The sequence below is a fragment of the Notothenia rossii genome (assembly GCF_949606895.1).
Source record: "Notothenia rossii genome assembly, chromosome: 8".
Taxonomy (NCBI): Eukaryota; Metazoa; Chordata; class Actinopteri; order Perciformes; family Nototheniidae; genus Notothenia; species Notothenia rossii.
In genome coordinates, this window is record NC_136906.1 from 16,581,203 (window position 1) to 16,606,107 (window position 24,905).

Here is a 24,905-nt window from a genome sequence, read left to right on the forward strand (position 1 = left end):
AGAAATATTAAATCAAGCCAGACCACGTAGAGGGACACATACATATGGGCCCTGTCAATTCTAACTAAAACCCCACTTCAATCTCCTTCCTTCCTGACGTCACTCTCGCCACATGCTTGGCCAAGCGGTTTGTGAATCGACTGCTGAAAGGGAGAAACGGCGGTTCTGATTATGTTTCCTTTAAACAGTCTATATCAAACCTTTCAGCGCAGTTTGCTCTTCCCAAATTCTCGGAAAGCGGACAATAACAGACACACACGTTAGCTTGATGAGCACGAGTTTGAGAGACAGATTAAAATTGAGGATAAGGGCGATCATTGTTTAAACTGACCTCAATGAAAGGGAATTTTTGAAGTTTACTCCCTTCCCCATGTGAGTACTTTAATTGTCTTGTCTTGTTTAGTAGATCTAGATATTTAGAAATGAGGCAGCGAGGAAGCACAAGTGTTTCAACATTGATGTTCCAACCGTGGTTGCCAGTAATGCTGAGTAATATATACAAATTAAAATATGTTAAAATAAGTGACTATTAGGTTTAACAGTTTGTTGTGCTGATTTTTGGAACTTTAGACTGAATACATAGAAATAGAAAGAATCGTCTTTTTTGAAAAGTTGAGTTTGAAGGGTTTGTATTTTCCAAAATGTTTGACTTTTCCACTCAGTGTAATGCTCAGGCCAGGACTCCTGTGCGGGAACGGTCCTTGTCGGTGAAGTAGAACGAACTATAAATCCTAAGCATTTAGATGAATCTGTATTTATGGGCCACACAGGTTTATGGGTTCACACCCAATGTATTGTCCTCAGCTATGAGGGGACTTGACATTGTTACACATGTAGAGAACACATACCAACATCATATCAGTGTTTTAAAAAGGAAGTTCTCAGATGTGCACTTCTGCACCTCTCTCAGGGATGATATGTCTTAGTCCATACCAGCGTTTTATCTGACACCCTCTCTATGCAATACAGATGTTTTCTGGCTCCCTGTGTGCGTCCAAATAGCTTTATCCACTAAGAGGGATTAGAAAACACTCTTCTGAGCTGGCTCTCAAACACGTTTCTGAAGTTACGCTACCAGAGCACTGACAGAGTTGATAATAAGTCCCAGTTGAATAAACACTTAAATTGTGACTGAAGATCATTTCTCTGCCTGCAGTCAGCCAGTATGCAGTTTGCCGATACCTGAACTCACATATGCCTTGATAAGTCCCTGCAAGTGAGTCAGAAGAAAAATAGCTTAGATGTATGAGAGAGGCTCAGAGTAAACCAAGACCTCCAAAAAGGCGATAGATCAGAAAAGAGCGAGGGAAGGAGAAGGCTAAAGCCAGCACGGTATAAACAGACACGGGGATAATTCATTGCCATTGAGCCGTTCATCGGCAGCACCACTGGCCCATTTCCTTTCAGGGGAAAGACAATGCAGAGTTGGTACTCTGACCAAACTAGGAACGAGTTGAGCTGTGACTATTTTAATCTGCCCAGGGTCTGCTCGACACTGGAACTGCTTTTAGGAGCAACATGTGGCGTCTGATTCATATTTCTGACTGAGAGCAGCTGAGAGCCCAATAGTGTTCATGTAGCATGCAAGAGTAAACAGCACAAATGCTGCATCATCACTTTTTTTTCTATATTCAGTCCTGCATAAGCATTATTGTTGTGAAGCACCAGTTAAGTATTTCAGCGTGATGTCTGTGTTTCCCATTACATCATTACTCTGTAATAAGATGAAGGAAGAAAACATAATCACTAGTTCATGGAAATTTGTTTTTTTATTCAATTCAAAGATTCAAACTCAAGATGTTTTCAGATGTGCTCTTTTATTCTTTAAAGAACTTATTTGCTGCTACCTGCCCATTACACTATTGTATATGAATACCTGTACCTAACAAAAATTACAGACACATTTACACTAATGTGAACAATAAAGCATTTAGTTAACACGTTTTTAGCATTAGTTTGGCAGATATTTGGTCATAACAAAAGCACTATTTTAATCCTAAACCAATGACAACAGGAAATAGTTTAAGGGATCAACAAGGTTTTTAGAATTGATTCTAAAAGGTAACAAGGACATGTTAACCACATTTATAAACAGACCCTTCCAGTAGTGGTTGAAATATAAAAAAAAGGTAAAGGAATAACCAAAGTCATGAAGGATTAATTCTCTTAGCACCAAGGATATCTTTGCCACATTTCATTGCATTCATCCAGTACATAGCATTTCACTAATACTCAAATTTCAACCTGCCTGTGGAGGTAAAGTCATGGGATTACCAAAGTATGTGTGATTCATTGTCTTGGGAACGTAAATATCTGTACCAAATTCCCTAACAATCCATCCGATATTTCATTAGATATTTCAGTCCGTTCCAAAGGGATGGACTGACTGTACAGCTTTGCCATCCCTGAAGCCATTTCTGTAGTCTGGCTAAAAAGGCAATAAGGATTCTTCAAGAACTTCAAAACACAGCCATCCTTATCCTGCCTTTAAACCTGACTATGGATTAGGGAGGACAAACAGACAAATTACTCCTTGAGGGAGTCAATAAAAAACAACAACACTGAAAATAAATCACCTTTCTGTGAACCATCTCTGGATCAGACAGGCTTAGCGTTGCCATTACAGCATCCCTCAGGCCTTCACTTCGCTGCCTGAGCCAACCAGCTTCAGGGCTGAAGGCCAATGAGCCGACCTGACGTCTCAGTGCAGACAGCTACACACAGATCACACCGCCATGATGTCATCCTCCATCCGGATATGAAGGCACGTGCTGCTTTGAGCTCTTTGACAAGGTGTCATCAGGGCTTCGCAGCTTGAGCGATTAAAGTCCAATAGAGGATTGGGGGTTTGTGCTGGGCCTCACCTTTTCCCATTAAACAGCGTTTCAGCTTAAGGTAGCGTAACGCAGCCGTTAGAGAGTCATATTAATAGGAACGGCCCGGGGGCAGCCAGAGGACACAACATCTGGATTGTGTGCGTGTGTATATAAATGTTGCCAAACAGTATCGCTCCTCTGCGGCCATACATTTTACTTAAATCCCATTCACCTAGAGCCCCTCGCCTCTCCTTGTGGCTGAGACGTACACACATGCTTCAGATCGATCAAAACACAGAGGGAGAGCGGAGAGAAAAATAAGACAAATGTTTTCCTTAGCAGCCAAACAAAGAATGAAAGCAGATGAAATGTACCCAGAAAGAAAGAGAAATGGTTCACGACTGGACAAAATACTCAAAGGAAGTGTAAAGAATCATGTACACCTGTTTTAAGTGACTGGCTCACACACACAAGAAAGGAAGTTTAAGAAAGAACCTCACAGCTGGAAAAGGAATATCACTAACACAGGTGTCTGCTCCAAGATGTGGGAAACTATTTTTCCGACTACCAAATGGTAAAATTGATGAGCCAGGTCAAATACAAAGAAAGAGGGAAAGATAAAGTACAAGAAAAAGAAAGCCTTGCGGACCAATATAAGGACAATAACCCTCAAATGACACCAGGCAGATTTTACAGTACAGTTAAACACTTTGCAGATGGAGAAGGAGACACAAGAACGTGCCAGTCAGAAGTCTGGCCAATTACAGTTTTATAAGTCTATTAAATATCCTCTCCCAATATAAACAAATCAGGATCAGTCCATCTCCTTCTGTCCTTCTCCCTCAGCTGTTTAACTTCTGAACTTCAACAGACGGAGTGCACATCTGTGTCACTCACGGAGAATGTTGATTCACCCAACAGGATGGATATCAGGTGTCTGTATGCACATATGGGAACAATCACAATCTTTGCATCTCCCTCTATCTCTCTCTCCCTCTCTCTCTCTGACTCTTTCTGTCCGTCCTTCCATCTCTCTGTGTATCAGATGAATTGAGAGGGGAAGTTTTTAATGAGTGCCAGCGGTGCTGTTATTAATTTAGAGTGCTGGAAGATCAAGTGCTTATTTTTCCAACTTCCCCAGTTTTATATATACAGCATAGTGGCAGATCCTCCAGAGAGATAATCTGTTTGGATTAGATTATTGGCAGACATAAAACCATGCTCTGAAATGTTCAAACTCATTTCACATCAAATTGTACAGTCCTTCATTTGTTTTTTTAAATGAGAAAATATCAACCACAGAGTTTAGACTGTTGCCAGTGCAGTATGGCGTTTTTAAAGGAATAGTTTAACATTTTGGTTGACATGCTGTATGCCTATTCGTTATCTTGTCAAGTGTTAGATAACACACTCACTTTTATATTATAATGTATTTTAAAAAAACGTTTTTTAAAAAGGTGTAAAAGCTGGGGTTGTATAGAGACAATCTATAGTAGCTATTTTCCCGATAACCAGTCTTTATGCAAAGCTACGTTAACAGGCTGTGGGCTGTATCTTTATAACTATCATACCAACATAACAGTGATATTGGTATTCTTATCTAACATCAAAGCGCATTTCCAAAAATGCCAAATAAGAAACTAGGACTTGGAACTCAATTTGTAATTGTATGACTCAACTTTTAATGCTAAAAATGTATATTTTGCCCCTGCCTTAATGTAACTCAAGTGTATGATAATAAAATGAGTTTGCTTGCCGGTTCTTCAACAGTGCGTGTCCCTGTCTCTCTGTGTAGCGTCTAATAGGCAACACATCACCATATATAGCCCCATCTGCAGCCACTCATCAGTTCAACCTGCTCCTTATTTTCCACTCTCTCCATCTTTCCACTCTTTTCGAAGAATCATGTGTGTTTTTATTTAATTTCCCCTCCTCTAATCAATAACCATTGCTTTGTACTTTTCATCACCCCTCAAACAGACTGGCTTTCAGTCTTTTGGTCCATGGCTAATTTGTCTTTTCAGTAATTATTGGGTTTTCTTCATCCTGTTCTGCCTTCATGGCCCATTTCAGTTGTGTTCCTGAATCAGGATTCACTATCTTGAATGTAACTCTGACTTAACAGAAGCAGACAGGCTTTTAGTAATAGGAAAGAAGGGGGGGAACGAAAGAGAACCAGAGGGGTCAGACGATGGAAATCAAATCAGCCATTTTATTGTTTCATTTAATCTGCTGCCTGCAGCCACTTTTTCTTTCTTAATTGGAACCAGCTTATGCTTTGCTCATTTCTCAAAGAAATTCCGATGCCACAAGTCCTTTTTTTAATTTTTTCCATATCCTTCCTCTGCTCTCTTCCTATCTGAAGATGAAAATGAACGTGCAAGGTCAGAAGCTGGGCTTCTAGAGAGAGTGTAATCTAAGAAAATGAAATCACAAAGTGAATCCTTGGGTGCAGCTGTAATAGTATACATCTGAGGAGTGACTCCACGGACACGCTCGATGAAGAAGAGTGTCAACTTATACAGTACACACAGTTTCCAAACAATTCTTCAGTAGAAAAATTGAAAAACAGTAGACCCAAACTATCTTATAAGTGCTTCTACTGATTCACCTTGCAGACTGTTAATGTCATTGTCTTTTTTTCACATTTGCCTTGCCTGCAGTCATTCTTTCCCCCCCGTCTCACTTCCTTTGTGTCAGCAAATGAAAAGCACAGTGCAGTAAAAAGGCCGAGTTGTGATCCAGCAGGCCTATGAGCAGAGATACGGGGCCAGGTCTACCCCCGGGACCTGCAGCCCCTGGGGGGGGGGGGGACAAGTGATACGAACTGGAATGATCCCCAGTTAAATATAGTATCAACCTAGAATGGGATATCCAGAAGTCATCTCCCTAGGATAGTTCTTTTTAGTTTTTTTTCTATCCAGAACCTTATCATCTTGGCCTTAAAGTGTGGAAAGATTAAGATAAGACACATAGAATAGAGAAAAGAGCAATAAATGGTGAAAAAAGGCCATTCTGCAGCCTATAGTTTTACAGACGAGGCCATCAATCTTGTGGGGATCAGGGGGGATTTCCTCAATTTCATCCTGCACACACCCCATTTACTACATATCCTATGTATCAAATATCCTGTACTTCCTTTCTTATAAGGTGACAGGTGCAATGCTGCCATGGATTTTGCAACAGTTTCACTGTCGGCTTAGTGGGAAAAAATCGAATAATACCAGATTTGAAAGCCATATTTACCCATAAACAGTCCTTATTTTCACACACACAACCTGCAGATGTTTTTATCAATCAATCATTTAGTGTATAAAATGTGAGAACTCAAGTCAACACCGTTTCCCAGAGCCCTACGTTTTTAAATCGCTAGTAATTTGATATGATCAGACAATAAAAGAAAAACAGCAAATATTCACATAGGAGAAACCTACACCTAACATCCCTCAATACTCTCTTAACCATAATGGAGACTTTTGGCCAACGACTATTAACGGCAAAGACGTCACCCTGTGTTTTAAGAGGTCAGGAAAAAAATATTGGCTTTAAGAATCATTCTACTCCATGGAAAAATAAATCAAGAGGGGAAAAAAGGTAGATGGAAAAAGAGGGTTTAACAAGAGAGCAATCAGTTCCCTGATAGTGAACGACCGAAGTAGAAAGAAAGAGAATGTTGAAGTGTTAGATAGAAAAATATGAAGGTTAAAAAAGAGCACATTATATAACAGGTTACACAGATGTTTTGAGGCTCTATGAATGAAAGATGTGTGGTTTGTCCATGAGTATCTAAAAATCGGGCAGGAAAAAGGGACGTTGTATGATGAAGCGCTCTGGTAGCCGCAGAGCAGGAGGCCCGGCTTTCTCACTGGTGTAAGCTTTCAAAAGCTGGCACGACACTGCTATACCTCTCCTGCTGCTGCACTCTAAATGTTTGCTTCAATCATCCTTTAATTTCAAAGACTTTCCAATTCATCAATATAAAAAGAACTACAATTTGTCCTTGACTCAGGCACAGTCGTAAAACCGAAGATGAGGTATAACAATTCCTGCCAATGGATATTTCGTTGGCGAAGAAGTAATCTTATCCAGCACGTGCATCTGTTGAGAAACAGTGTACAAACCATTACCCTGTCTGAGCCAGGGTTGCTGTATATCAAATCGCAACAATTTGCTAAACAGATCTAGCCAAGGATCTCGTTTTTTTTATTTGCTTATTTTGGATGAGTACAAACAGGAAGAGGTCATCTGACTAAACAAAATAGATGAAGGAGAATCTCGGAAAAGGGCCAAAGCATACAGAAAAGAACAGCTAAACTCCTAGTGTAAACATTGAATTATCAATAATCCCGTAATCCTAAAATGTTACCTAATGTTATTGATACCGTAATGAACCCCAAAAGATGTCGTCATATGTTTTCCAAACTCATATCTGAGTCCTTTTTACTAGGTTTTGGGTGCAGTGAGGCGTCCTCAAATTGTGATTTGTTTGCCAGGCTACGCAAACACTTTAACTGCCTTGTTAAGTGAAATGAAACACTGAAGTTGTAGGAAGGCTGTGATTATTGAGCCAAGGTGCTAATTGGGCCGTGTGGCCACAGTCAGAAATCCATCCAGGCAGCCGCTCCAGTTGGGCTGAGGTTGCCAGGGGGACAACAGATCGGGGGGGGGGGGTGGGGGGGACTGGCACGAACTGCACTGTGCCTACTGGAAGGGGCATCCTTCTGGGAAAAAAAATCCAAGGTCACAGAAGCTGGTCTTGGATCAGAGCAACTTACAGAGCTGGTCGGTTCCTGGAACTAACATGATTAACGGGACCATTGAATTGCCTGAATTCTGCGTTTCAGGCCAAAAGAAGCACTAGAGAGCCAGAGGAGATTTCCAGTGCATGTTTGCTGATCTCTGGGGTTTTTGATGGTTATTGTGGTTGAGCTTCAAGCAATGAATATTCTAAAGAGAATTCTAAAAGATGCACTTAGTGGCTTGATCCTTTAAATCCAAATAGAGATCCGTGGGGCAGGATTGGACCCTAATGACAGAGGGAGGAATGATGCTGCTGACGACAGCAAGAAACTCCGAGGGCTGATGAGAATCTGCACTCCAGACCTGCTCTGTTAAAAACAAAGAGATGATTCTTTGGGTTTGTTTCTCATGGAAAGAGGCTTTTAGACATAGCAGAAGCACACAACACTATTCAAATCATGTGTCCACATTGTTGAAGACACCATGAAGCCCCTCAATCCCTGTAGGCTGACCCACCCTCCAGTGCCTGCTGTCATTTACAGCTCTTTCATAGCCGCAACGGATACAGTTGGCTGGCGTAGCTCCCTCCCTGAAACCACTTCATAGAGGCTTCACATCTTCAAAGGTCCCCCTCGCATTTGTATAGGAGCATGAATTGTGCACAGTGGGATTCGCTGAGGAGGCACATGTGTGAACAGCATGTCTTGGTCATGTTACTGGTGTATAATCATGGAATCCTTTACGCTGTGTAAATACTGGCTTTATTTTCGTTTTACAATCCATTCTTAATCTACTATTTGTTTACTGTAATCAAAGAGCAATATTGGAACTTTCCTGCATCCGCTTCAAGGACTCAAACCAATCATAGCAAAGCAAAATTCTGCAACATATGGTAGTTAAATGTGATTATAATTACAGCAGCAGGGTCAAAAATGTGCAATGGGATCAAATGTGTAACATGCTAAGCAATGATGAGGCTTATATCTTATAAACACTGGGTATCATTTCAATGCCCACGCAGCTCAAGTGTTGACCCCTGGCACGCTCAATGTGCCGCAACAGATCTCAGGCAGCTGACTGACAGCTTGATTAATTACCTCATCTTCTCTATGCTAACACATAGCTCAATCTCCTGTTGATGCTCGCACTGCTCAGTAGAGATCTCCCAAATACGACAGGCCCCCTAATGCCAACTTTACCCCGACACTCAGCAGCTTCACTCAGGGAGAACTGTTTAGCTCTTGCATGAAACCACAAAGTGCAGCAGAACCTGTTGTCTTAAGAAGCTCAATTAGTAAAAGATGACCTAAGTTGGCTTTTTTGTTGGGAAAGGATGTGGCACTTATAAGACATGTGTGAGCCACATTTCAGGGCCCCTGCACTCACATCAACAGTGAGTATAGAAGAAAAACATTCAGCACTAATACAGGTATGTGGCTGTGGCTCAAGAGCTAGGGCGGATCATCGACCGCAGCCACACAACCTTTACTTTAAAACATTGTAATTACTCTAAGGTTTATAAAACACTAGGTTGAATCAAAGACATGTAAATAAAAAACATGAATCCCCTTTTTAACTGCTTTAGTGTTAAATGTGATTATAAATTAGCAAGGTTTACAATTGAATGATAAATGACAATGATTTAATAGATTTCAGTAAAATAACAGGTTGAAAATTCCAGTTTTTTGCCAATTATCTTATTATCTACAATTGTATTGCTTCACTATATAATGATAATCCGTTCAACAAGCATTGGGTATTAAACTGAAGTTTTGAGAACTGCCGTGTGCTTTCAATAACAATTACAGAAAGTGCTGACATAATGGAAACTCTTATAAATACTATTATTACTAAACCAAATAGCCAATTAATGATTAACGGACATAATTTTTTCCAGCTGGGCCTGCCTACGAGATATGCCTAACAACTTGGCTTTGTATCTTCTAAAACAAAAACATAAGACTCTCTTAGTAGGCAACACATCTTTCTGTTCTGTGAGAGCGTGCTCCCCAGTAAGTTAAAAAAAAGTAAAGCAAGAATTTCAATAGAGGTTTGTCTTATAATCCTCACTTCTCATATGCAGAACCATTGTCTGAGGTCTCTTGTAGCTAACCTCCACAACAATTAGGCTAACATATGGAGATAAAACCGGATAATGGAAATAGCAGCAGCGATTGGTCAAACTGAGGTCAGCTGGCCCCCCCAACACAGCACTTTATTTCCCTCGGGGCTCTCTAAAGTCGTGTCTTGTTCTCGCTGTACTTGAGGCCTACTGTGTATCCATGTATATCTCATCTGAGAGTCTGACAGGAACACTTCTGCTATGCTGCTCCGTTTGATTAAAAAAAATATATCTATGTGTGATCTATCTGGGTTTCCATTATTGTCCTATATACACATAATATGTATGACACAGTGCAGAAAATAAAGCATTCTATCAATCTGTCAACCTATCCTTTGATTTCTTGCCAACAGTTCATTTCAGAATCGAGTGTATTTCCAGGTACGTTTACACATACAAGGAATTTGGTTTAGTGTCTGGTGTTTGGTATAGACATCACACTTTGCAGGTGAATTGTTGAAGACCAGGGAAGTGCAGTTTCGAGAGCAAGCATTTGAAAGCTACAGGAGATATTTATTTGTGGTAAATTATATACAGAAACTCTGTAGTGTGTTGACTGATACCGATTAAATAATTAACCAATTGAAGTCAGAAACTGAAGTTTGATGCTCACAAACCCACACGATACATTCCCCTCAGGATAAATTCACACACAAACAGCGCCTGCTTCCTTCAGCTACTTTCGTGCCAAAAAAAACCCAAGCGACCTTGAGGTTATGAAAGGCGCTATATAAATTCAAGTTATTATTATTATTATTATTATTATGAGTTGATCATTTGCAAAACAACACAAGATGCAGAAGATCAACTGCAAGCCAGTTCACAACTCATGCTGCTGCTCTGGCAGTGCAAAGGCCAAAAAAACTGAGCACATTCTCCCTGCTCTCGTAATACCTCCAGGAGCGGCAGACATCCGCCAAGTTTAAAGCAAAGACAGAGAAACAATTTGCTTGTTTTAAATATAATGGATGCTATAAATGGAGCAGTGCAAAGCGTGATTGATTCCACATTGTGTTTCCTGAAAAGGGAAACAGAGATATAGAGGGAAACGGAGATATGGAGGGAAACGGAGATATGGAGGGAAACGGAGATATGGAGGGAAACAGAGTTATGGAGGGAAACGGAGATATGGAGGGAAACGGAGATATGGAGGGAAACAGAGTTATGGAGGGAAACGGAGATATGGAGGGAAACGGAGATATAGAGGGAAACGGAGAAATAGAGGGAAACAGAGTTATGGAGGGAAACGGAGATATGGAGGGAAACGGAGATATGGAGGGAAACGGAGATATGGAGGGAAACGGAAAAATAGAGGGAAACGGAGTTATCGAGGGAAACTGAGATATAGAGGGAAACGGAGATATGGAGGGAAACAGAGATATGGAGGGAAACCATAGACTGTATATATAAAGGGAAACGGAGATATAGAGGGAAACGGAGAATTAGAGGGAAACGCAGATATGGAGGGAAACGGAGATATGGAGGGAAACAGAGATATAGAGGGAAATGGAGATATGGAGGGAAACGGAGATATAGAGGGAAACAGAGATATAGAGGGAAACGGAGATATAGAGGGAAACGGAGATATGGAGGGAAACGGAGATATGGAGGGAAACTGAGATATGGAGGGAAACTGAGATATAGAGGGAAACTGAGATATGGAGGGCAACTGAGATATAGAGGGAAACTGAGATATAGAGGGAAACTGAGATATAGAGGGAAACTGAGAAATAGAGGGAAAATGGAGATATAGAGGGAAACTGAGATATAGAGGGAAATGGAGATATAGAGGGAAACTGAGAAATAGAGGGAAACGGAGATATAGAGGGAAACGGAGAAATAGAGGGAAACGGAGATATAGAGGGAAACTGAGAAATAGAGGGAAACGGAGATATAGAGGGAAACGGAGATATGGAGGGAAACTGAGAAATAGAGGGAAACGGAGTTATGGAGGGAAACGAAGATATAGAGGGAAACGGAGATATGGAGGGAAATGGAGAAATAGAGGGAAACAGAGTTATGGAGGGAAACGGAGATATAGAGGGAAACGGAGATATAGAGGGAAACTGAGATATAGAGGGAAACAGAGTTATGGAGGGAAACGGAGATATGGAAGGAAACGGAGATATAGAGGGAAACTGAGATATGGAGGGAAACAGAGATATAGAGGGAAACTGAGATATGGAGGGAAACAGAGATATAGAGGGAAACGGAGATATGGAGGGAAACAGAGATATGGAGGGAAACCATAGACTGTATATATAAAGGGAAACGGAGATATAGAGGGAAACGGAGAATTAGAGGGAAACGCAGATATGGAGGGAAACGGAGATATGGAGGGAAACAGAGATATAGAGGGAAATGGAGATATGGAGGGAAACGGAGATATAGAGGGAAACAGAGATATAGAGGGAAACAGAGATATAGAGGGAAACGGAGATATGGAGGGAAACGGAGATATGGAGGGAAACGGAGATATGGAGGGAAACGGAGATATGGAGGGAAACTGAGATATGGAGGGAAACTGAGATATAGAGGGAAACTGAGATATGGAGGGCAACTGAGATATAGAGGGAAACTGAGATATAGAGGGAAACTGAGAAATAGAGGGAAAATGGAGATATAGAGGGAAACTGAGATATAGAGGGAAATGGAGATATAGAGGGAAACTGAGAAATAGAGGGAAACGGAGATATAGAGGGAAACGGAGAAATAGAGGGAAACGGAGATATAGAGGGAAACTGAGAAATAGAGGGAAACGGAGATATAGAGGGAAACGGAGATATGGAGGGAAACTGAGAAATAGAGGGAAACGGAGTTATGGAGGGAAACGAAGATATAGAGGGAAACGGAGATATGGAGGGAAATGGAGAAATAGAGGGAAACAGAGTTATGGAGGGAAACGGAGATATAGAGGGAAACGGAGATATAGAGGGAAACTGAGATATAGAGGGAAACAGAGTTATGGAGGGAAACGGAGATATGGAAGGAAACGGAGATATAGAGGGAAACTGAGATATAGAGGGAAACTGAGATATGGAGGGAAACAGAGATATGGAGGGAAACAGAGATATGGAGGGAAACGGAGATATAGAGGGAAACGGAGATATGGAGGGAAACTGAGAAATAGAGGGAAACAGAGTTATGGAGGGAAACGGAGATATAGAGGGAAATGGAGATATGGAGGGAAACGGAGATATAGAGGGAAACTGAGAAATAGAGGGAAACGGAGATATGGAGGGAAACGGAGATATAGAGGGAAACTGAGAAATAGAGGGAAACAGAGTTATGGAGGGAAACGGAGATATAGAGGGAAACGGAGAAATGGAGGGAAACGGAGAAATGGAGGGAAACAGAGAAATGGAGGGAAACAGAGATATGGAGGGAAACAGAGATATAGAGGGAAACGGAGAAATGGAGGGAAACAGAGATATGGAGGGAAACTGAGATATAGAGGGAAACGGAGAAATGGAGGGAAACGGAGAAATGGAGGGAAACGGAGATATGGAGGGAAACAGAGATATGGAGGGAAACGGAGATATGGAGGGAAACTGAGAAATAGAGGGAAACGGAGATATGGAGGGAAACAGAGATATGGAGGGAAACGGAGATATGGAGGGAAACTGAGAAATAGAGGGAAACGGAGATATGGAGGGAAACGGAGATATAGAGGGAAACGGAGTTATGGAGGGAAACGGAGATATGGAGGGAAACGGAGAAATGGAGGGAAACGGAGATATGGAGGGAAACGGAGATATGGAGGGAAAACTAAGGGGAAGTTCCATGGGAGCTGCAAGAGGCTGAAACTGTGCTGATGTCAATGTTGTGATTCATTTATTATTTAAATTTAATCAATACATTTTTCTCTCCCCGTTCAAATGATGACAGAATCCTAAAACAAGGGACTCCCATGTGAACTGATCTCATTTACAAAGTAACAATGGTCGTTTCATTATTTAACCTTTTTTTTCTCTCAACTCTGAAGAAAGATTCAGACAAAATATGACGGACATGTACTTCCCACTATAACGACTCTTCACTTCCATGATGCAGCAGGAGAAACAGCTTATCATCATCAATGTGTGGCCCCAGGTGTCACCCACATGTGCACAGGGCCGTAATTAGTCGAGTCCCCGGGCAGCCAGCGCACTAATGAGGCCTCTGCTCACAAACAACACACATGTGAGCAAAGAGCTGTGTCGCTGCCAGCTGGCAAGCACTCTTACCCCTTTCCTCCAAAGAAATACTTCAGCGCTACCCCGAGAGCACACACCCACAAAGCCTCGCACACGCGCAAACCAACCCTGATCGTTTGCTGAAGCAGCTAAAAGACCTTCAAACCAAAAGTCTGAACCTTGTATCTTAGACCCTGCGCTTCTTAACCTCTGAGCTCCTTCTCCAGCAACCAGACTGACCAATATTCCTGAACCCATCCTCCTGTTTATACCCAAACACACAAAACTTCATTCAAACATGACATCCAAGTTCCAACCACCCCAAGGAAAATGATCTCTTAATTTACAATGAAAATAAGCACATAGAGGAGTAAAGTCATACAAATGAAGCGCTGATGTATCAATGGTGGTTGAGATGGACTCAGGAATGGAATATCCAGATTTTGCAGCACTGTGCCGAAAATATCTAGCTCCCTAATTTGTGAAGACTGACTCAGCTGAGTCAGAATAATTGAAAGTATAACAAACCCTGGCACTGGCAGAGAGGCGGCCAATAACACCAGGAGCTGAAAGCTGGACAGCGGGGAGAAGACAGACAGAAGAAAAGGAATGGGGGTCACAACATCTGGGCTGAGTTTACCACTGGCTATTACCAGGAGGGTCAAATGGAAAAAGATACCAGCACAATACACCATGCATTGGGGATATTTTTAGAAAGAGGGTTAGTAAACAGAGAGAAAAACCATGAGGGAGACAAAGGGGAGAGAGAGGGCGGGGAGGGGCACAGAAAGACGATGTTTAAGAAGAAACAGACCTACATAAATGAACTCATATTGGTATTTTCAATACTTGAATAAATGCATTTTGATGCAGCATAATGCATGTTGAAATATCAAGTCAAGCTCTGACTAATAAGAGGTGACGTAATGGTATATATTTATCACTCATGAGAAGGTCAAAGGTCAAAGGGATTACATTGTTTGGATGGGGATCAACTACTAATTGGCAGCTTGACCTACGCACAAATAAAGACATACTTCTTGCCAGGTGTTTTTTTCTTTCTTTATAAGACCTGATATTTCCACAAGAAAGGGAAGATGTTAGTGCAATACTGTCTTAAATCATGTGTTTCATGCAGTCACACATTTCCTGCTTACACTGTTTACATTTGTGAAGAGAAATTGATGTTAAACGCATAAAAGAAAAGTAAAAGTCTGTTTTAAACCACCAAGCTACACATTCAGAAGGTGTCAAAGGAATGTAAATCACTTTATCACGAATGGTGTTGTTCCATCCAACAAGCACGATGGGGTACGTTGGCTGTATAGATTAAAAGTTTAAAGAAAAACAAAAGCATTTTTGGCTCAGTTTCCGGTAATATAATGTAGGTTGTGGAGCTGGAATGTGGAGCTCAGCATTCAGGAAGGCTGTGACCTATTCTTGGAATGAGCGCAGATTCTTTACAGACATTATATTTCACATTTCATAATGTTGACTCCGTATCCCTGTGGTGTTAGTGTTAGACATTTGCCAACATCTAAACAACCTTCATTCTGCGGGAAGTATCAATATCTCATTCTCTGTCCAGAGTATTATTATAATTATGTGAGAAGAAATCACTTGTTGGTACAACAGAATACTGAGCATTTTTGGGACTTAGAAAGGAATTTCCGCAAACCGTGTCTACATATTTGTAATACATCTAAAATAGTGTGGTACTATTTTAAATCCTGGAGTATGAATGCGTCTCTAAAGTCTAAACTTGCCCTCATCAACCTGTGGCTTAAATCTAAGAGGCTGCTGACCTGCAGGCCAATTGTTATTTGATTAACCTACCTGTGTATTATTATTTATAAAGTTGACCAACCAAGTGTTACTATATTAACTAACTATGAAGTAGCTATTAAATAACAATTACCCCATCATAAATACATAGCTTAGCATTATTAACTAACTAATTACACAAACACACATTTCCAATGCTAACATTTGGGACATTTAAATGTAGTGTTTTTGCCACACACACACACACACACACACACACACACACACACACACACACACACACACACACACACACACACACACACACACACACACACACACACACACACACACACACACACACACACACACACACACACACACACACACACACACACACACACACACACACACACACACACACACACACACACACACACACACACACACACACACACACACACACACACACACACACACACACACACCTAACAGGGGGTTGAGTCTGTAATTTATGGAAGGATATAAAAGATGGTATGACTGGCCTCTCTCAGCCACCTATAGCAGTGAAACCGCTGTACTTTTCCTTGGCCCTGCCAGGCGTTCCCTCCTCAAGTCCAAACCCGTTCCAACCCATGGTCCTCTCTAATTTCACCCAAAGCAGCAGAAGCTTGAAAAAGAGGTATCTGGCCCCCAAGTCCAGCAAACTATTCCCTTTTCCCGTCTGCCTCCTCTTCCAGCGACCGCAGATCGACAGCTCTACGGCCAGCACTGGGCCAAAACTATGAGGGGTATTTTCAGCACTGTAATTTGAAGAACACATGGTATACACACACAGACACACTCACATACTCAGCAAATACGCAGACATCGGGGATAGATCAAGAGATAGAATGAGACAGGATAGAGGAGATGCAAATGCCCGCCAAGGCACGTGTCCTAACATCCACAACACAACTTCTGGTCAGCAAATGTGCATGCTGATTTCTTTCTCCGTGTGCTGGGTCCGAGTGGTCGGGTAGCTCAGAACAGGAAAACAGGGTGGAGGCCTACATGGAGACGTGAATGAAACTCATCTAAAAACAAGAGGCCAGAGTAGGGATGTTATGGCAGGGAGGGCAGAACCAATGTGAGCAGTAAAAACAACTTTTATGCTACATATAATGTTTTCTTTGGGACCTAATGAATTTCCACTTTTGTTATCCTTACTTACGATGTTTTTAACCAATTTAGATGCATTTAAATTATTTGAAAAGCTAATGTGACAACTTAACAGTAACTTGTAACTCTTAAGCAAAGAGATGATGAAACGCCATATTATGTTAAAAACCACATCAAGGATTATTTCTGAAACAGTATGGAGCTCAAATGCTTTTTCTCTTGCGGGTTTACCACAAGGTGAGTTCCTTTTTATATCCTGCTTTTTTTTTTTTACACATACTGGGTGTTTCTCAATGTTGAGGAGACTTGCTTGGTAGCACACGTACCTCCGAGTCAGTTGCTTCAGAAGCGAGGCAAGAATCCTTCCTAGCCTCGGAAAACGAAGAATTGTGGAACAGGCTAACAGGTGTGCGTCATATGCGAAGCCCCGCCTTAAATGGAGCCCGATTTCCGCCAAAGATTTGGAAATTGGTCCGTGCGCAAAGCATTGTGGGGATTTTAAGACCGCGGAGGATACACATGTGCAGCCTCGAAACGAAGTACGCCGGCCTCGGTAGAATTCCAAGTATCCTGGACATTGGAACAGTCCTTCGGCGGGACTCGATGATGTAGTATCCTTGAAATTGTGGCCGTTTCTCAATCGCGAGGATGCTTGCTTGGTAGCACATGTCTTCCGAGTCACTTCCTTCAGAAGCTAGGCAAGAATCCTTCCTGGCAATCGGAAAACGAAGAGTGGAACAGGCTAGCATGTGTGCAGGTGTGCGTCATATGAGAGGCCCCGCCTTACATTTTCCGCCACAGATTTGGGGAAATTGGTCCGTGCGCAAAGCATTGTGGGGATTTGAAGGACGCAAAGTCTACCCATGTGCAGCCTCGAAATTACCCTCAAACCAAGGACGCGGCCTCAGTGGAATTCCAAGTATGCTGGAGATTGGAACAGTCCTTCGGCGGCACTCGATGACGCAGTATCCTTGAAATATTGGCCTGGAAGCCAGTTTCCTCGCGATTGAGAAACGGCCACTCTTTCCAGTACAGCTTAGCTCTGAGTGTTAGCGATGCTTGTTAATGTAAACAAAGACCATATTACGTCCAAAACACATCAGGCATTGTTTCTGATAGCGACATTTCTGATAGGGCTGAGGGTGTAAAGCCAGCCCACATTTCTGATATTACGTAATATCGGTGGCAAATCTGGATCAGCTCCATTGTACCCCCGTTTTTAGAGATGTGGGTACGCTTTGTGAGTTCCCTTACACACCGGGGACACATGTATGTATACAAGACATCCAAATGTGCATTTTGCATGATCGGAGACCTTTAATGGAAAAACTGTGGAAATAAAAGGATGCCACATATATGAACACATGCACTCTCCCTGTGTGCCAACTACCTAAATACAACATGCAGTATGCTCGTGCACAAACATACAGTACACACTGATTACAGATGCAGTATATACTGCTCCTTCTGGCCAAGACCTTAATTACCCAGCACAGTCTTACTTCACATAAATACAGCGAGAGCAGAGCTGTAATTATGGCCTATATTTACCCCACCTGGCTAGAGGAGAACACAGTTCAATGCGGGCCACAAGGATGAGCCAGCCCCACTCGACTCTGCTGCCATGAGCTGAACCAGGACCAGGACGCATATGTGTCCCATCCTGAAAGCATTCTGGTACATCTGCTGCCCAAAAAGATAATATATGATGTAATGTATGATGTCCTTTATTGTTTTATGTTTCATGTGGAACCTATATGCTGCAGGTCTCCCTTGAAAAAGAGATCTATGATCTCAATGGGACCAATCTGATTAAATAAAGGTTTGAAATTAAATGAAATAAGCTACAACTGTGGAAAACCTAAAGTAAAGTATTTGGGGGGGGGGAAAGCAAATATAACATGTGAAAGCAGGTGCCATGTGTCTATGATCTTGTTGTTTTAGGTGCACACAGCATACGTTGTGTGTGTGGATGACAAGGAAATATAAACTCCTGCCAACTCAGAGAAACAAACATTGCTGCGCTTTACTCTGACACTCTGTAGCTTTAATAAGATATCCTTCCCAAAAAATATTTTCAGAGAAGACTTATGGCTTCTCTTGATGAGGACAATAGACTGGCTCTCATGTCAGAAGCCAAACAGACCTCCAAGTGAGGTTACACATCCAAATAGCTTGGACACTTCTCTGCCCCTCTCTGTTTACTTTGTGGCAAGATTGGCTTTTCCCTGCCATCACATCTACATCAACAAACTGATTGGCAGGTATATACTGTGCCCTTGCAGCAGACAGACACACAAACACTTGTGTGTAATCTACTTTTAACAGCTGAAACATCCTGAAATGCTGCATTATGTTGTGTTTTATGGGTTTGAACATTGCTTTGGTGCTCTGTTTAGGAACTAACGCTTCCCACTCTTCATTAATGTGTCACATTTACTGGCGTCATCATGTTTCAGTGTGTTTAGGATTCATCGCCCGCACCCTTTAAACCCTCCTTCAGCAGATGGAGGTGTTAATCAGAGTGGCACTGGCTCTATATTCAGAGACAGAGAGAGTTGCGAATGTGAAAGCTGTCAGGGTGAGGCTCTGCTTTCAGAGGACTCCAAATAGAAGGAAGACATTGGTTGTTTCAGAGAGAACAACAAATCAAGAGAACTAAAAATGGAAGAGCAGCCCTCTAATAACTTTGATCTGGGTCCTTACTCTTTTTGTTTGAGGTGGTGAAGCCATGTGTGGAGTGCAGAGGAGGACAGCATGCTGACTCAGGCCTCTTCACTTTTAGGTCCTCCTCTCAATGGCAGGGAGACCAGAAGGATTTATGAGAGAGGTGAAGAAGGGACAAGAGCAGACTTGGCTCGATGCGATGGTCTCCTGGTGGCCCAGCCGGTTGGAACAACCCTTGTTACGCCGCAGACCATCTTTTGAAATGTTGTTATAAGCTATACCATTTATTTTCTTGTTGGCTCTGCCTTGATAACCAGACAGAGAAGGAGAGAAAGAGGGATACAGAAAAGACAGCTTACAAAGGAGAGTGAGTAAATAAAAGCTAAACAAGAAGCTTACAATGAGTAAAAAGTTACACATTTCAAAAAATACACAGGGACCTCGCAGCAAAGCTCAGGTAGTGTCCACACACTGTGTCATGTACAGCTGAATGCGTAAAAGTGAGACTGGTTAACTGTTTTATTAATGAAAGTCAGTATATTATTGTTGAGGGAGTGTTGAGAAAAAATGCAGCAGAGACAGAGTTATATAAAAAAGTGTTTCTGGAATCACATCTTGATAGAAAAGTACCAATACAACAATGTTAAAATACCTTCCTGATATTAAGAATCATACATAAGTAAATATATGAAGGTTTTAAGTCAACATAGGTTAAGTATTAAAAGTGAAAGTACATGCTACACAGCAGAATGGCTCCTCTCATTGCTCAGTAAAAAGTACAATATTTGCCACTGAAATGTGTAGAAGAAAGTAACAAATAACTAAAATACTCAAGTAAAGTATGACTAAATATTGTACTGTAAGTAGGATTCCAGACGTTGATCTTAAGCGTGTATTAAAAAGCTGAAACTAAAAAGACAAATTTGCCTTAAGAGCTTTGTCACATGTTTTTCATCTCTTAGGGTCGGTTGCTCACCACTGACAGCGATCTAATGAACGCAAAAATGCCGTGGATTGGCTGGAATCTCCCAGCAGCTCATCACCACCACCAGTAACCACCGGACTCTTACTGGAGACGCTGTTTCAGACACACAGACTACCCAGCGCTGATTCAATCCCAACTAATGAGACCCTTTGGCTGCACAAAGTGATTTACATCAACTCAAGGGCAATTTGGTTTGAAAGACTCTAATTTGTTAAACAGAGTATGCAGAGTGGCCAAAGACCTGGGGTAGTATTTATTTGGGAGATCTGAAGCCCTGCGGAAAGCATTACATCTCAAAGCAATGGAGTATGTTCTATCAAAGAGCAGTGTGCAAAGAGGGCTTCAGCACAGACACACCTGATGTAAACATCCAGGTTCAGACGCTGGAGAGGAGCCAGCGGACTCAAGTTACTTAAGCAAACACAAGCGTACACGCGCTCTATACTGTGGAGGCATACAGTTCAGTGTGCCACAAAGAAAATAGTGAACCTTTTTCCTCTGTTTACTTCCTCCTGTCAGAGTCAATGACATCACATACCTCTGAAACAGTACGCCTTTCACAGAGGTGTTATAGTTTGGAAAACACATACCAAACAACCCAAGGGGGTCACACACACACACACACACAATCACACGCGGAGACACGGACGCATGAGCACAAATATGTAGTTCTACTCCTCCTGAGTTTCCATAAGGGGTGAAGTGTCTTCCAGGTATTCCTGCGGTCTAAAATGTAATCTGCTGCGGCATGAAGTGTTTTCGCAGGATTCTTCATATTTACAAACGAGAAAGCCAACGGCCTAAAGGCGGACAAAGACCCTCTTTAATTAAAACACCCTGGGAGGTCCACCACTGGAAAGTGTGAGAGTATTTGCTCTATATTGATCGGCCTCCACCCCCCCCCCCCTTCATCTTTATCTTTCCTCATTGCTGCTGGATGTGATGGAGACTTGGCTCAGTGAGGTATTTCCAATGAGGAAAAGAGAGAGCGGTGAGAGTGGAGAGGTTCATGGTCAAACTAGCTTAATGTGGGATGGGTACCCGTGGGAAGAGGAGAGCAGGGACGGCAGCGTGTGTAGCACGTCCATAAATCAATAGTAGATGAGTCACTGAGAGTGGCCAGTGGTGAGCGGGATTACTGTCAACATGTTCATCACTGCAGTGTGGGAATACAAACCCACTTAATGGCAGTGGAGCGACAGGGACTATTTTCCCCATTGTTTTCCTTAAATATAAAAACATCTAATTCTGTCTTAACTAAATAGATGGTTTGCTATTGCGCTGCAAAATAATAAGGTGCTTACCTGAACAGCTGTAGTCTGGGCTCGGGGGTCAAACACACGCAACATCTTGTCCTAGACGGATACAAAAATACAAAATAAACACACAAACACCTCATACAGTTGACTGTATCCTCTAAAACGGTTTTAACTAAAGCCAAACTTGGTCAATCTTTCAGTTTGTGTGTACAGACAGAGAGACCGAAATACCATTTCCCACAATCCCGAATACAAAATCAAATATATATAAAGATATGTATGAAAATATGTTTATACCTACATATATATGCAATCAAAGACATATTTATACATACGCACACATTAAGACCTAAATAAAAGCACAACAATCACTATAGACAAAATATGATATAACGTGTTTTGCATGACTATTGTATTTAACTGCATTTGTTTTAGCTGGATGTACCGAATAGCACTTGCAATAAGAGATGCAAGTGTAAATAAATAACACGTGCAAGATCAAGTTCTCACAAAGAAAGGCGATGGAATTAAATGCTACTCAGTTGGCTGTCATTTTTTAAACCAAAATGAAAAAGTGAAATATTTAAAATGTAAGAGAGTCGTCCCCCCCCTCCACATCACATCACTATCATTTAATTAGAAAATAACTCTCTAAGCTCTCTGAAGTTTCTCCGTTTATCAGTGTGATCTGACTGATTCATAGTCGGCAAATGCAATCCAGTGACCTCTCCAAAGCCACAAGTGCCTGCCTTGACCCGAGTCAGCCCAAAAACGCATTTGGCATCAATCACAGCAGCCAATCAGAGAGCCTCCTGCATGATTGAGAGGAAATGGGGCCTAATGGGATCAGGCTGTGACCGGCACATGCATGTCTGCAGCCGTGTCACTCAATACCGCTGTGTGACCGTGATTACTGCAGACATACAGGGCTGATAGCAGGTCATAAGAATAAGGACCTAGACTAAACCACACACACACTTAACTCACATATACATGTCAAAGAGAATCAGGAGACGGACAAAGATGCAGTCCAGCCAACACACACTGAAGGCACCACGCAACATTTATCGACACACAACATAAACACAGCATTTTATCATATCAGGCTGCAGTGGGCTGTTTGAGCTTCAGCTTCTCCCCGTCCTTCTCTCCAATGCAATCCAAGAGGACATTTATTTTTAGTTTATTAGCTCAAATAGCAAACAGAAGGATTTCTCAATGTACCCTCTCTCTCTCTCTTTCTATCTTTCTGTTTGTGTAGCCCACCCACGCATATGATGCCCCAAGGCTACGGCTTGAGGTCTCTGTGACCTGGGCTTAAGCCAAAAGGCTTAGGGAGCAGTGTCAGAACAACACACACACCACCCCCCCCCCCCCCACCACACACACACACACACACACACACACACACACACACACACACACACACACACACACACACACACACACACACACACACACACACACACACACACACACACACACACACACACACACACACACACACACACACACACACACACACACACACACACACACACACACACACACACACACACACACACACGATGAGAGCCCAGCTGTAGCCCAAAATTCCTAAGTCTGGCTAAAACCATCTCTGACATATAAGTCTAAATCTAGTCGATAAAGACAACCAATCGTTTTGTTAAATAGCCAATTTAGGCTGTTAAGTAATAGTTAAAATAACTATTATTTGTATCCAATTATATTGATATATGAGATCATTCAATGTCAAAATATAATATATATAGGTGGATACTCATAGTAATAATTATCTAATTGTGTATTTTATATATCATATTTACTTAATCCGCTGATCATTTTCTTGATTAATCAGTGAATTATTTTGTCAATAAAGTGTTGGAAAAATAACCCTTACAATTTCCAGACGGACACGTTGACATCCTTAAATGTCTGGCTGTTGTCAGAGCAACTGTATAAAACCAAAAATATATTTAGTTTCAAACATCAATGACAAAGCTAGGCTGCAAAGATGCACATATGCAAAAGGTTTTCGAATAGCAAAACAGTTGCAGAAAAAACTTGCCAATCCATGATGTGTCAGTGCTATATAGCCATCCATCATTTCAGCTCCCTGACAATGCAAACACACTTTAGGATAACCAAACAGACCAGTGTCTACTGTACATATATACAAACATACATCTGCCATATTAAGTTAAATCACTGGTGCAAACAAGATGAGGGAGGAAACTATCTGGCTGTGCAAACACACAGATGAGGGGCTATCACGTGGAGATGTATCCACCAAGCAACCAAACACACAAACACACTCTCTTAAGCCTATGACAATAACCCATGTAAGAACACACACCGTCTCAAATCATAAATGCGCAGATGGAGGGCCAGGATAGCTGTGTGTGCATCTGTGTGTGACTTTCTATGCTGAGGCAGCTGTTTAATCAGAGTGACGGAGCCTCACTCTCAAGCTGCTGTTAATGAGTTTTCACTGCGACTTTGCTGCACACAACTTTCACATGTATGCAAACACACACAGATGCTGGGAATCTCCAATCAAAAGTGCTCTCTCTGTTCACTCTGTAAACACAGTGGGATGCCAGCTTCTAATTCCCAGTCTCCCACGGTTACCATGTCCCGATTTGATTGGAGGTTTGAGACTTCGGGATCCCGTTTATCAATCACTCCATCTCCCTGTTTTAGCAGGATAAATATGATCTGCTTTGTAGTCATGTTACTTCCAGAATTAAAAATGGACTGTGGACCGTCAATCCAGTGACACCTCTTTTCTAAACAGCATACCACCCTGTCCCCTCCATCATGCGGATAAACACAGGCTGCCCCCCCCCCCCCCTCCCCTCATACTACCTGTGGATTTGCCTTCCCCTAAATGAATGGCGCCTTTCTTCCTATAAGTGTGTCATAAATATACATCTCTCTGGGTCCAAATGAAGCCTGTCATGATTCCTGCTCTTTAGGGTGGTGGTCTCCCCTTCATCTTCCCCCCCACCAGCCCTGCGCCCCAATGTTTACCCTATGGAAAGGCCGGGGGATTGGACCCACATGTTGGCGGGCCCTATTTGCTTTAATAAGTTGGATTGGAGAGATTGAAAGAAGCCTTCTGGGTTAAATGACACCAGAGCCCAACAGGGCAAGAACCTCAGAGGCCCCGACTCTGATCTTGGCTCACATTTCCCCCCCCTCCCCCCCCTCTCT

At 42.0% G+C, this 24,905-nt stretch overlaps 1 protein-coding gene across 1 annotated transcript in view; it reads right to left on the bottom strand.

The window, feature by feature from the left end:
- Positions 1–24,905, bottom strand: part of coro7 (coronin 7) — a 109,337-nt gene that overhangs the window by 77,012 nt on the left and 7,420 nt on the right. The window contains exon 7 of the mRNA XM_079641731.1: positions 21,735–21,785. Within this exon, the coding sequence (XP_079497857.1) occupies positions 21,735–21,785 (51 nt within the window). The remainder of the gene's footprint in view (positions 1–21,734; positions 21,786–24,905) is intronic.